Source organism: Rissa tridactyla, chromosome 2 (assembly GCF_028500815.1).
Source record: "Rissa tridactyla isolate bRisTri1 chromosome 2, bRisTri1.patW.cur.20221130, whole genome shotgun sequence".
Classification (NCBI taxonomy): Eukaryota; Metazoa; Chordata; class Aves; order Charadriiformes; family Laridae; genus Rissa; species Rissa tridactyla.
The window spans coordinates 158,630,776-158,644,096 of NC_071467.1; the positions used below are offsets into that span (position 1 = coordinate 158,630,776).

A 13,321-nucleotide genomic window follows, 5' to 3' on the forward strand; every position below is an offset into this window, starting at 1 on the left:
TGGAAATTAAACCTATTTACACTGAAGAAAACTCAAATTTAGACATGTACAATTCTTCAGGTAGTTAATTTCCAAAAATATGAAAAGTATTTAGAAAGATTTGCTCCAATAGCAACGTAACAGCAACTATTTTCCATATTGCAAGTCATTTTTTAAATGACAACAACATAAAACCCAACAACCCAACTTCAAATTTACTGGATTTGGGAGAATGGAATGTGAAAGTTTTCTTTCAGTACATCAGGGTCATTAACTGCAACAGAAGTAGTAACATCAGTACACCTATGATTATGCAGTGGTCTGCTAATTTCTCTTCCTGCTCTGAGCTCCAAAATACATTTCTTCCGAAGAGATCCACATCCCCTTTCTACATTCTCCCCCTTCTTTAAACTCAAAAATGCTTACTACTGCCTTAATTCCTCTTATCCTAAACTGACCTCAACACAAGCAGAATTAGGCCTACAGTCATCACTCATCCTTTCCAATTTCATTGACAAAATGATTTTTCTGACTGAGGATATGCAAGTGTAAATCGTGGAGAGTTACAGCTGTTGCAAAAACAGACAAAGGCATTTAAAGTATTTTGCAGCCTCACAGGAACAGGAACACTAGCATACCAGTAGTAAAGTAGAAATACAGTGTTTAATCTTCTAGTCACTCAGGTTGCAAGTCCCTCAAATACCTATTTTGAAGGTAAGCAAAACCTTTAAAAGCCAATATTGCTATTTTTTTGGTGCTTCCTGAATGATAGGGCATTCATAAATATGGCCACTGACTCTTCAGGAAGAAGGATGCAAAGAAAAGTCTTAACAATTTTCCAGTTGAAGACACTTGCCTAATTCAGTTATGAGCAATACAGCTAGAAAAGATGATAGAACTTAACTCTTTCTCATGTTCACAGAAAGAAAAAGAGGACAAAGTTAGCTAATTAGAAGAAAAACACGTTAAAAAGACTGGAAAACATTACAATCTGCTTAAGGAGAGAAATGTAATAACCTACATTACAACAACAGTGAAAAATATGATTAAATGCTTAGAAATGAACATTATAGTGCAGCAGCGCTGTTTGTAGAAGTGACAAAGTGGCATCAGTGAACAAGATTAACGCAGCGGTACACCTGAAAAAGGACAACTGCTACTACACTGCTGTTTGCAGCACAAGGCTCTATTTCAGGTCCGCTTTGAAAGGAGAAGGGTTCTGTGCACGCACAGATTCACACGCTTTTCTCATACTTGCCAAGTGTATCTACAAAAGGCTTTACTTTTACAGTTGATAACAGGAAACACTAGAAGACATCACTTTTTCCAAGGCAACAATTTTTTTTTATCCTGTTTTGCAAAAACGTACGTGAAACACACACCAAACTGTTCTCAAAGACAGCTTTGATATAGAAATATAGCTTAATTTGTAAAACCAAGAATTCAAATGAGTAAGATTAATTAGTTTCAGAATTAAAGATTAGGATATGTTTAAAACTGAAAATGGAGAGAGCAAGATACCTGCTTTGCTTGTGTTTGTTTTTTTTTTAAATTAAGAGCAGAGATAAAACACTTGTTAATTTCTCTAAACACTGCCAGAGATATTTCGGAACTAATGCCTTAAATTTCATATGACTAAACTATGAAAGAATGATAAGATTCTGCAGAGGGGGAGGCCTTTGCACAGCTCTTCAAAACTTACCTTTACTAATGGCCTGAAAGACAAGAAACTTCTGTAAGAGGTACTGCATTTTCTGTGACTTAGATTATTCCAAGAGACTGAATTGAGGGGAAGGGGATTACTTAAGTCATTTTTTTTTAAAAAAAAAGATCAAAATTAAAAGCTGAAAAGCTGAAATAAGGATTTATTTTTTTTATTCCTGTTGAAAAGCAAGTGCACAGGAGGTCAAACTCTGCTAGCTATGGGTTTCTTTTGTGCCTCATTTGTGAAAATTAGTTATGACCATCCCTAATTCAAGAACAAGATGAAAAGCTAATCACAAGCAGCTTAAAGGGAAGGCAGTATTATCACAATTAAAGCTTTCCAACAGTTGTTGAAGAAAACCTGGTCCTTGAGACAAGATTCATGGTCAACTAAACTATCAAGATTTACAGTTCTCCTCAGAATAACCTGACACAGAAATCATACAGGGCGTGTATTGCCATCACATTCCTCTGGCACCTCTTGATGTTTAGGATTAACAATGCCATCAGTGCAATCCTACCCACTCTCTCACACTAACAGTGCCCATGGAGAGTCTTCTCTAGCTTCCAGGAGGATCTGTGCAGAGGAACGGTCATCTGTTCACACTGCATGACCTAGCAGAGCCCAGAACACTGGCATCTCACTTTTTGGTTACGCAGAATACTAGCAGAGCAAACACCATCTTTTTCTCTAAAATCAAAAACTTGAGAGCATCTCCTATTTTCCCTCATGCCAAAGGGTTTCGTAAAAGAGAGATTTCCTTCTTCAAGAGCAAAAAGCTCCATGAACCATGCAGCTGCAACCTCCCCCATGAGTGCTCAAGACCCTAGAGAAGACTGAGCAGCCTAAAGGAAACAGGCTGATGAGGAAGATAACTCTCCAAATAGTCGTTTTTGTTTTGGTTTTTTTTAAGCCATAAAACATGATAGGAAATGGAAAAGAAGAGGCTTTCTGACTTAGAAGAATGAGATTATCTGGAAAAAAAAAAAGATAATATAATCCTGGAAGATAAAAATGGGCACAATAGGTATTTCAGAGGCTTGTATCATTGATGACCTTTACTCAACCTCTGCCTTTTCATAGTAGGAATGACCCCTCCTCCTACAAAACAGACTCACCACAGCCCTGCCAACCTTTTTTTTGGCAATGGAGACTGGTTTTGTTATCACATTGAAGAGGAAAGTGCAACTCAGAAGGGAGGCCTCTAGTGGCACCAGAAAGTATTGGGTGAGTAATACATTAAGTGTGCTTACAGTTCGCAAGCCAGACTAGAGAAAGTGGGAGTTTTTTTTAAAAGGTAGTAGTTTTTTGTGGGTTTTTGTTGTTTGTTTGGTTTTTCTTAAAAAAAAAAAAAAAAAAAAGCACCTTACCTCTGGTTCAGACTTTACTTCTGATTTTGCTTGGCCCACTGGTGTGATTGTTTTAGCTTTCATCTCAGGCCTTCCCTGAGAGTTTCCGACAGCAGATACAGACTTGGTGGCAGACACTGTGCTGGTAATAGGTTTGACCTGAGCAGCTGGGGTAGAGGGTCGCCTGTTGTTACTCATTTCCATAGCATGTGATGGTGCTATTGGCAACTCACGCAAGTTACTATTTCTCGGAGCAGTTGACTGTAGCTGCTGATTTGGACGCTTGACAATATTTTGTGATGGTGTATTCTGAAAAGCAGAAAATTGAAAAATGCAGACTTTCATTACAAACCAGACTAAAGCGTTTCTTGTTTCACATTTTCATGATTCGGTTAATTGGGGGGGGAAAACGCTTTTCGAAGACGCACAATATTTTCAATGTGAAAAGAGAAATTATAGAAGTGAGAACATTTTAAAAATGGTTTTATTTTTCTTTAATTAAAAGGAAAACTGAATCTCACTTAACATCTTTCTCAGAAATTTGCTTCACTGAGTGATTTATTTTCCTAATCAAAGCAATTATTGTAAACTACAGTCATGTTGTCTCAGCGCTGCTTCAGACTGTTGTGCTACCCCAACCTACCGAGCAACAGAATACGCTGCACTGGAGCAAACTCCCAAGACGTGAATAGCACTACCTGAACCAGAAAGCTTATTAGCACTGGTACAGAGAGGCCTTCAAACTGAAAGCCAGTGACAGAGAACTGGGCTCCCCCGTAATCACAGACTATGAGCAGTTTTAAAATCTTACTAAGCAAACCTATCGTCCAAAAAACCCTTTATTGCCAGTTCTTGGCCAACTGCATCATCTCTTACTGGACCCAGATCAAGAACAACACTGAAGACTGGAGGAGAAAATAAAAAGGGAAAGACACACATAGTATTTTTGGATGTAGGTTATAAAATGATCAAGGCAGAAAAGGAGCAAGAAATGGTGAAAGAAGGTGACAGAGAAGGATGGAATAAATGGGTCCGAGAAATGATGCTTGTGAGTTTTGAAACCTGTGTTTACATGCCTGTTACCCAAGCAAAACTATGCAAGGTAACACTGATGTATGTGGTACTTACATGTCTTGGCTTCATTGGACCCTGTCGTGGCTGACACTGCATCCTGTTGTTATTTGGCTGCTGCTGCGTGGCCTGCATATGAGGCCTGAACTGTGGTTGGTTCATGGGCATTAAGGGCTGTGGTGGCCCTTGGAGATGATGATGGTGCTGCTGCTGCTGCTGCTGGTGATGGTGTTGCTGCTGCTGCTGGTGATGGTGCTGCTGAGGCTGAGGTTGCGGCTGAGGCTGTAATGGAGGATGCAAGGGACCCTTCACATGAAGAGAAAGATTATTTGTTTTTAATTTCACGGTAATAAACTCCTGAAAGGTAGCTCCAGTCTCCCAAGTCCTCAAAACTTCTGTAAGCAGCCACAGAACCACAGAATCGTCTAGGTTGGAAGGGACCTTTCAGATCATAGTCCAACCATCAACCTAACACTGCCAAAACCATCACTAAACCATATCGCTAAGAACCACATCTTCCCGTCTTTTAAATAGCTGCAGGGATGGATATTCCACAACTTCCCTGGGCAGCCTGTTGACTATTGACAACTATTTTGGTGTAGAAATTTTTCCTCATATCCAATCTAAACATCCCCAGGCACAACTTGAGGCCATTTCCTCTTGTCCTATTACCTCTTATCTGGGAGAACAGACTGACCCCAACCTCCCTACAACCTCCTTTCAGGTATCTGTGGAGAGCGAGAAGGTCTCCCCTCAGCCTCCTTTTCTCCAGGCTGAACAACCCCAGCTCCCTCAGCCGCTCCCCATCAGACTTGTTCTCCAGACCCCTCAATCAGCTTCGCTGCCCTTCTCTGGACACTCTCCAGAATCTCAGTGTCTTCCTCGTAGTGAGGGGCCCAAAACTGGACACAGTATTCGAGGTGGGGCCTCACCAGTGCTGAGTACAGGGGGACGATCACTTCCCTAGTCCTCCTCACCACACTATTCCTGATACAGGAATACAACTATGGACCAGGCTAAACAAAAACCAGATTAACAGAAGCTGTGCACAGTAGTTCTACATGTAAACCAGTGTAAGTCAGCAGCTGATGTGGAAGAAGAAAGATGTAAGGCGTCCCGCCCTTCGTCTCCTTTTCTAATGACTTTTAAACTGGTTGGGGTTTTGGTGTTGGTTTGTCAGATATTTTTTTTCCCCCTGTTCAAAACACCGACACCATGAAAAGATGCACGAAGCGCCCTCCACGTCCCCAAAACGTTTACCCGCTTCAAGCTGCGATTCAGGAGGTCCCCGGCTCCCTGCCGGGCTCCGCAGCCGGGCGGCAGAGGGCGCTCCCGCCCCGCCGCTCACCCCGCCGGGGCCGGGGCCGGGGCCGTACCTGCATGCTGGGCTGGGTGTGGGCGGCGAGGAAGGGCTGTCCCGGAGCCTGCAGGAACTGCTGTCGGGGAGGGATGAAGGGCCGCGGGTTGGCCGAACCCGGCTGGTTGAAGTGGAGAATCCCCACAGGACCCTGAGGCTGCATGTTGGGGCGCACCGGCCGCTCCCGGGGAAACACGGGCTGTTGTCCCTGCTGGTTAAACGCTGGCCCGGGCTGGCTGAATGGCATCGGGTTTTGGGTTGGGACGGGATGGGCGCTGTTAAGAAGAGGGGGAGGTGGCGGCGGTGGCGGGCTCCGCTGCTCAAACAAGTGATGGCTCGGAAACCTCGGATCTGTGGGAATCAGGGGTAAGCAATTAAATGACAACCCACCCGGGACACAAAACACACTTCCGAAACTTAAAGCTCAATTCTGATTTGGAAAAGCAAGCTAAAATTTGTCAAGAGCAAAATTGTATGGGACGTTTTAATTTTAAGAGCTAACTACCCTCAAGGTTATGTTTCTCTCACTTCTGTCACTTGTGTATAAAAGGAATTGATGCTTGAAAGACCAGCACAGCTGGTAATTCGCTGGAATTAGCAATACCTTTTAGAAATTCTACTTTAATGAAATCAATGAAGGATTCCAGGGATTACAGTTTATACCACACAAGAACTCATAAAAAGTTGATACCATTTGCTGACCAGATACTTAACTAATTTTTACATAATTTGTGTGCAAAAGTGTCTATAAGATATATTATATATATGTATATTACATATATATGGTATATACATATATCTATATATGCACACTAGACATGCACTTACTATCTGTTTGCTATGCTGTATCATATTTTAGCTAATTTCTTACAGTACATATACACAGATTTCTTACAGTACACAAAGTCCAGACAGTTTAAACAGTTACTAGTGGAAACCAAAGCATATGGAGAGTACTAGTTATCTAAAATGTAACTAATCACAACAACTTTATTGCAACAATCACTTAGATACTAATTTTATTTTGTATCTGTATAAACTGATTGTATGATTGATGGTAGTTACAGATGGAGAGACACAAGATTACATCAAGGAAGTAAAAAGATACCAGACCACCACAATTTTTGGCATGTACTAGTCTGGCTACAACAAAAAGGATCTTCTGGTCTTCAGGCTCTTCTGAACACTTCCATGTTATTATATGATGCACACACTACAAGAAGTGGAATTTTTATGTTAATGGCAATGCAAACGCTTACCTGCTATGAAGAAAGGATCTCTTTCCTGAGGAGGTGGAGGAGGGAGTGGTGGTGGCGGTGGTGGTGGCCCTCTCCACTGGTCCTGGATTGGCAGCCTTGGGGCTTGGGTGAAGTTGGTGGGAACTGGTCCAGGCGTATGCTGCTGAAAGTCTGGAGGGCCCTATTTAATAAGGCAGAACTAAGATTAAGGCTACCATCCAGGAATTCTCCTATTGCCTGCTATAACTTTTTTCTCTTAAAAATACAATTGCTTTATGAGTTCCCTTTTATCATCTGTACAAATTGGCAGCCCTTACTGAGTCATTCTTTCACAATGGAAGAGATATTAAACCCGAGCGCAGTATCTTGAAATGAATTCACGATGTTTTAATAATCACTAGCACCGCAGGAATGCCATTTCTTCTCAAGCTTATTGAAATCCATGCAATTATTGACCTTCTTTCCCATTAATCCAAAAAAATCTGAATGTCTACTTTAGAAGACATTCTTGACATTTATCTTCTTAAACCGAGCTATTCTTTGCCATCAATTTAGTACAATGTAAGCTACAAAAGTGAAGCAGCTTTACTTAAAAAAAAAAAAAAGGGGGGGGGAGACAATTTATGGTATCCAGAAAATTAAAGAAATCATCTTTCAAAAAGAAATAACAGGAGAGTAACACTTCTGCCTACTCACGGCTTACCATCTGAAAGCTTAAGAAAGACTGCAACATTATCTTTCCTCCAGTAAGTTTTTTTTAAATGTAAAGTGAGCATATTGCTTGGATGTTAATCCAAGCGCAGAACTTAGCAGAAGCCACACTTAATTGAGTAATTCACACTAGTATCATTTTTTCTTTTACATGAAAAGTTGACAAAGTATGTTGGCAGCCTCTGAAAACCAAAGAAGCTATGCCTCACATAAATCATCGTATTAACAAACATTTCCTTATTATGTGTAAGTCGGGTAAGTAATGAAAATAATCTAAGAACATCCTTGTTTTCCTCTTTTATGAAGATCCTGAAGTGAGTGGTGGCATCTATTCTGTCTGTCTGATGCTCGTCTTAAATCTTAAAACTTGCCATTGCTGATGACAAGCTTCCCGAAACGGGTTTCAGACCAAACACGCTCTGCTAGACTGAAACATGGTCATCAGCAAAGGACCAAACTTTTTTGTGGTGGCTTATCATTTATCTATTAAACTGCCCTCGCCAACAGATGCGCAGTCTCACTCTCCCCTATTTGTACTGCAAAAATACTAGCATTTTAGGAAAAGAATTTCTAACACAGCAAAAATAGGTATTTGCCCTGCAAACTGAAGTCTACTCACTACTCAAGTAGCACAAGACAAAGCAGCTTCACCCCCTTCTACCAGCACGATACAGCCGTGATTGGCAAGGCCGAAAGGAGCAGGTGAGAGGCACTGAGGATCACAGCCATTATTAAATCTGCGGCTGCCTTGAAAACACCCAAACATGGGCATGTGAGATACTAAGACCTCTTATTTGGAAGCAAGACTGTGACTACTTATTTTATGTCATTATACAGTCATCAACTGTAAATACTTTATCATTCCTAGAGATTAAAGGGTCTATATCCCATTGCCAGTGCGCCGAGTCAGCCAGTCTCCTGTGGATATTTCATTTATTGGAAAGACATTATATTACACTCAAGCATGACAGTCCTCGGAACATACACACTGTTTGTAGGAGGAGCTGCTACAATTCTGCAAGTGAACAGTTACCAACGCAAAATATTCTTGCCACCTCGGAAGAGACTAACACCTTTGAATTTCACAAGACATCTGCAAACAGCAGCAGCCGGAGGAAGAGGGAGCTATTTCAGAGGGGAAAGTGACATTTATTTGTCCCATCAAAATCTGTTCAGGTTTAGCTGAACAAGGCTGTTCACCTGCATTGCCCTTCCCTGGTGTCGAGCAGGACAGCGCTGGCCGACTGCCAAAAGAGCAACTGAACACAAACCTTGAGGATCCTGACCCTTTGCTCCCAAAACGCGCCTTTACCATCACTGCACGCAGGAGCTGCCAGAGGTGCTTTCAAACTAAGGTTAAATGCTTTCCCTCATCTTAGAAGCCTTGGTGATAAAAGCCTATTTCTCAAAGCACTGCTCTTACAGCCATCCCAAGGAATACATAGCGCTGCCACAAGCCACACGGCCTCGAGGGAGGCACCCAGCAAACCGACTGACATTTAGCTATTTAGTTATTAGTTTATCACTGGATAACGCATAAGGTCATTGCAACAGAAGCAGGGGAGAAACCAGTTCATCAGGGCCGTTTCACACAAGATGGTCTTTATCTTGCATCTTATTTACAGCACGTAATCACATGAGTGTATCGCACCTGGGGAAAGAAAGCGGTCTCAACAGCCAGCCTGCTTTTTCCTATTTTCAGAGAGCTTGACTTGGAAGCTCTGAAATTCTCCCTGTATTTTTCTCTAGACACAGTGTATGCCTACACAGATTGTAGTTATTTCTAAAATAGCCAGCAAGAAACAAATTATGTGGGAACTTACTGAAACCTGGGCTAATAAAGTGTAAGTATCACTTATTTGCCACCCGAGCTGAAGAACTGGCAGCAGTACTGATCTGGCTGGGCTTGTTTCCAAGCACCAAATGGCACTGCAGTGACCGTAGTCACCTCTACCTGTTTCTTCCAAACTTGACATATTCTGCCCTGGTAGAGGTAACAGATCCTTATCAGTCTCTCCCTTCGCTCCCAAACTTCAGTTTCAGCTTTAGGTTATGAAATACAGGCTTAGGCTACAAAATAAACAGGCATCTCCACTTCTATGACTGAGTTTGTAACCCAGGCTCAGGCGTCTTGTCCAATATTAATTCTTTGTCTAATTCGCCTGTTCTCCTCATCCTGCTTGCTCTTCAGATACATTCTCTCATCCCCACCACATCTTTCACTTTGCCCAGTGGTTCCTAACCCCAGCTAGTGGTTCTGAACCCCCATCCAGTTTCCCAGCTCCCTGACTCCAAGCTGGTGGTCTCGTCTTGTGGCAGCCGGTCAGGAGCTCCTATTTACCCAACCCAGCCCCTGCCTTTCTTGCCCGTACACTTACTCCAGCCAATTTCCCCTCTTCTTCTTGCCAGGGAATGAAAAGTAAATGAGAGCGCAGTTTGAAAAAGATCCTCTACTTGTATTTTAAATAAACACTTCTTCATACCAGCTCTCCCTCTCCTGCCAACCCCATACCCTTGTTGTTATGCCCAGATATACCTCATCCCAAAGCAGCCCTGAATTGCAAATGCATGGAAAGTGCTGTTGAATTTCACACAGCTCTTACATACTCAAACATCGTCAGTGCGGTCAAACTCAATTTTCTGCCTTGAAAAATTGAGCAATAGTAAAACATTCATAAATAACTCACTTGGGCATATCAGTATTTTGCCACCATTTCAATCTTGGAATGCCACCAATTCAATCTTCGGAAATTTTCAACCAAAATGGTTGAAATCAAGGCAGAAAAACAGCACTTCTTGGTTCAAACCACTGAAGTCTGGAAGCAGCACACACACTGAGAGCAGCTCTATATTTCCCATCATAAGGAAACTTTAAACCCTTAGGAAATAAGCTTTAGTTAAGTTTTTGAACTGAGTAAGACAAAGTTATTTCACATCTAAGAAAGGTCACACTTCAAAAAAATAACATTATAGTTTACTTACCAAAAAAAATTACAGAAACCAATAACCAGCAAGATAATTTACTGTTAAAAATATAAGCAATGCTGATTTCAAGCTCCCTTCAGTACCAAAGGTGTCCATTTGGCTTAATTTAAACAGCAAATATTTACTGTCCTCTAAGTACTTTCACCGATTTTAAGATAAGGTAATAGTTATCCAAAACTCCCAACAAATGCCCACCAAGATACATTGAGAAAACAGGGTTTTGCCCTCGTTTTAGTAGTGGTATATTTCATACAATTATATTCCACAATAGAAGTTTGGGTCAAAATAACTCCAACGCAGTCCAACAAAATCAGAGGGAGAAGGAAATATTTGAAGTTTGCAACTCTTCTTATAGGCCTCTCTCCTTTTTCTATCCCCCACAGTTAAGAATTCTGGGGGTTTTTTTCCACTTGCTTTTGGAGTAAGATTCCAGTTAAACTTTGAGGCTGAGAAGTTTTTAAAGGTAACAAATGTTTTCTAGTCCTAAATCCAACCCACCTTCTCCATTTTTTGTTTAAACGAACATGAAGATCCTTTCTATAGCCTGCAAGGAACATGAGTTGTCCCTCACCGTCAAGATTCGCTAGTGGCGAAACAATGACGCTTCCTGCCAGAGCACTTTCTCCAGGCACAATGGAACAGAGGGCTGGGGTTTCGAAATCTAAAAGTTTCAAAAATGGCAAAACTACAGAAGTACAGCTGATATAAATCACACAGCAGCAGAGCTGCATGCTATACAGATAACTGGGTAGCACTAAGAAATACCTACTTATTTGATCACTGAGCAGGTTTTAATTTTACGTATATGACATTTTGCACAACTACTAAAATATGACTGATCACATTTCTTCGCTGATAACCAAAGGCCAATCATACAAAGTTAATTGCAAAGACATTTGTTATTTGCTGAAAAACGAACTACCAATATTTGCTTCTAAAAAAAGAAAAAATAAATTAGTCTGATTCTTTTCCTTCTAACATCCATAAAAAAAGACTGACCTCCACTTTTTCCTCTAAACAAGCTTTGCTTCTACTATCCCTAAAGAGCAAAATGAAAATCTGCCCTAAACTACAGAAACATGTGTAGGGGGAAGCTTGTATTTTCAGATTTTACACTGGTGAGATTTTTCTTCTGAAAAAGTTTTCAGGACAATTCCAACAGGAGTTTGATCGTGTGATAGATTAATTTTATACAGTACATGTGAAACTAAAACTCTAAGGTTCAGCCAGAGCTGCTTACTATCAGACACAAATGCACTTTTTTTTTTAGTAAGAAAGTATGTAAACTACAGTGGATATATTTTTTTAAGTTATGAGGTAGTTGTCTATTATTCTGAAATTTTAAGAGGGGATTATTTTACCATTAATGTTGAACTCTACATTCAGCAAGTATTTGCTGCTAATAACCCTCAAGTGCCCTCCGGAATTTTGTAGAAAAGACCACGCAGAGCTATTTAACTTCAAAAATTAATGAAGAGCAGGTGCAAAAGACAGTTTTCATAATGGTCCATTTTTGATAAAATAAGCATACTGTAACATAGATGCATAATAAATTTTTATATGCACAGTAGTTATTCCCATTTTTCATGGTTTTGCTATCTGGACAGTTTCAAATTACAACCAACTATTCAGTACAAGCATCAACTAAAACTCCCTACAAAAAAATATTTTTAGCTATTACTTCACCATTATTAAATCTTTTAGGAAACTTCCCTACTTAATAAATCTCAACAGTCTTCAAAATACCTGTTTTCAAGTTAACAGGTTTCAACCTAACAGAAGACAGAATTGCAAATTCCTATGACCAGCCAAGGCTGCATGATTCTACTTTTCAGTCCAACATTCGGGCCAACTGTGACACTGAGGAAAAGGACAAGATATTTGTGTGCCTTTCCAGCGACATCCCATAATGCTGGTTCACATTCATACAGAAATGGTTACAAAGACTAAGCTACCAAATGTCCGTATGAGAAAGACCCAGCAGAGCACGTATGGTAAATTTTTGGAGGAGTCTTCTCCCCTTCTCATCATTATTGGGTTATATAGTAGCATTATTATTGATTCAGTATCCTTAACATTGATTATTTAGCATCATTATCATACTGATTACTTCATACAGTGCACCAAATTGCAAGGAAAGACTCCTAAAATGGAATTTTTAGCTCGATTTAAAGCTAGTTGCACAACGAGCACATCAGCAAACAGCAGATGATGTGAAGCAGGGATGTACCCATCAACAGCAGATGACCTGAAGCAGACAGGTACCTGTCATGCCACAGCCTGGCCTCGAAGTCCTTAACCACTGTAGTCCCTTCTAAACCACTACCTGCAGCCCTGGTGTTAGTATTTCAAAGACCTGAGAGAGAAGTTGTAATTTTGGAAGGCCGGAGGGCTCTCGAGCAGCCTCTCAGCAAGGCTCTGTGGGCTGCACGGGGACACAGCTCTGCCCATCCTCTTTTCTTCTGTGAAAACACGGCAACGTCTAAACACCAAAAGCAAGGTACTGAGCAGCAAGATTTTTCTTAAACTACCAAAGAAAGTAATTTTTGGTCTGTACTTTTTCCTGGTTTTAAGCGTGTTCAACTATCATTTCATTTATCTTTGTGTAATTTGACTTCGAAAATTCTTACATACCATCTTTTTTGGAATACAAGAACTGAGGTCTAGAAGGAAATTACACTGGAAATAGGGTTCTGTGCGGATTTCCAAAGAGACCACAACCACAGACATTTTAGAAATACTTCAAAGGAAGAGATAAGGGCACACTGAAGTGCTACCGACAGGTATTTTATTGTCTTAAACCTTTAATTTTGTGAAATTTACTCTGACAAAGAAAAAAAAAAGTACCCACTCTTCCTCCCACACACACTATAATTTACAGCACCTCAGACTGACATTTTTATACAATTCCACATGCCTGCAGGTT

The 13,321-nt window shown here is 40.7% G+C and overlaps 1 protein-coding gene across 11 annotated transcripts in view; it reads right to left on the reverse strand.

Annotated features, from left to right (window-relative positions):
* The window catches only part of RBM33 (RNA binding motif protein 33), a 102,431-nt gene that overhangs the window by 36,046 nt on the left and 53,064 nt on the right, over nt 1-13,321 (reverse strand). For 10 of the 11 annotated variants that reach the window (XM_054192068.1, XM_054192070.1, XM_054192071.1 and 7 more), the window contains 4 exons: nt 6,721-6,880; nt 5,481-5,812; nt 4,162-4,410; nt 3,055-3,342 (listed from right to left, as the gene is read on the reverse strand). In XM_054192068.1, coding sequence (XP_054048043.1) covers nt 3,055-3,342; nt 4,162-4,410; nt 5,481-5,812; nt 6,721-6,880 — 1,029 coding nt within the window. The remainder of the gene's footprint in view (nt 1-3,054; nt 3,343-4,161; nt 4,411-5,480; nt 5,813-6,720; nt 6,881-13,321) is intronic. The other variant, XM_054192069.1, reaches the window with a different exon arrangement.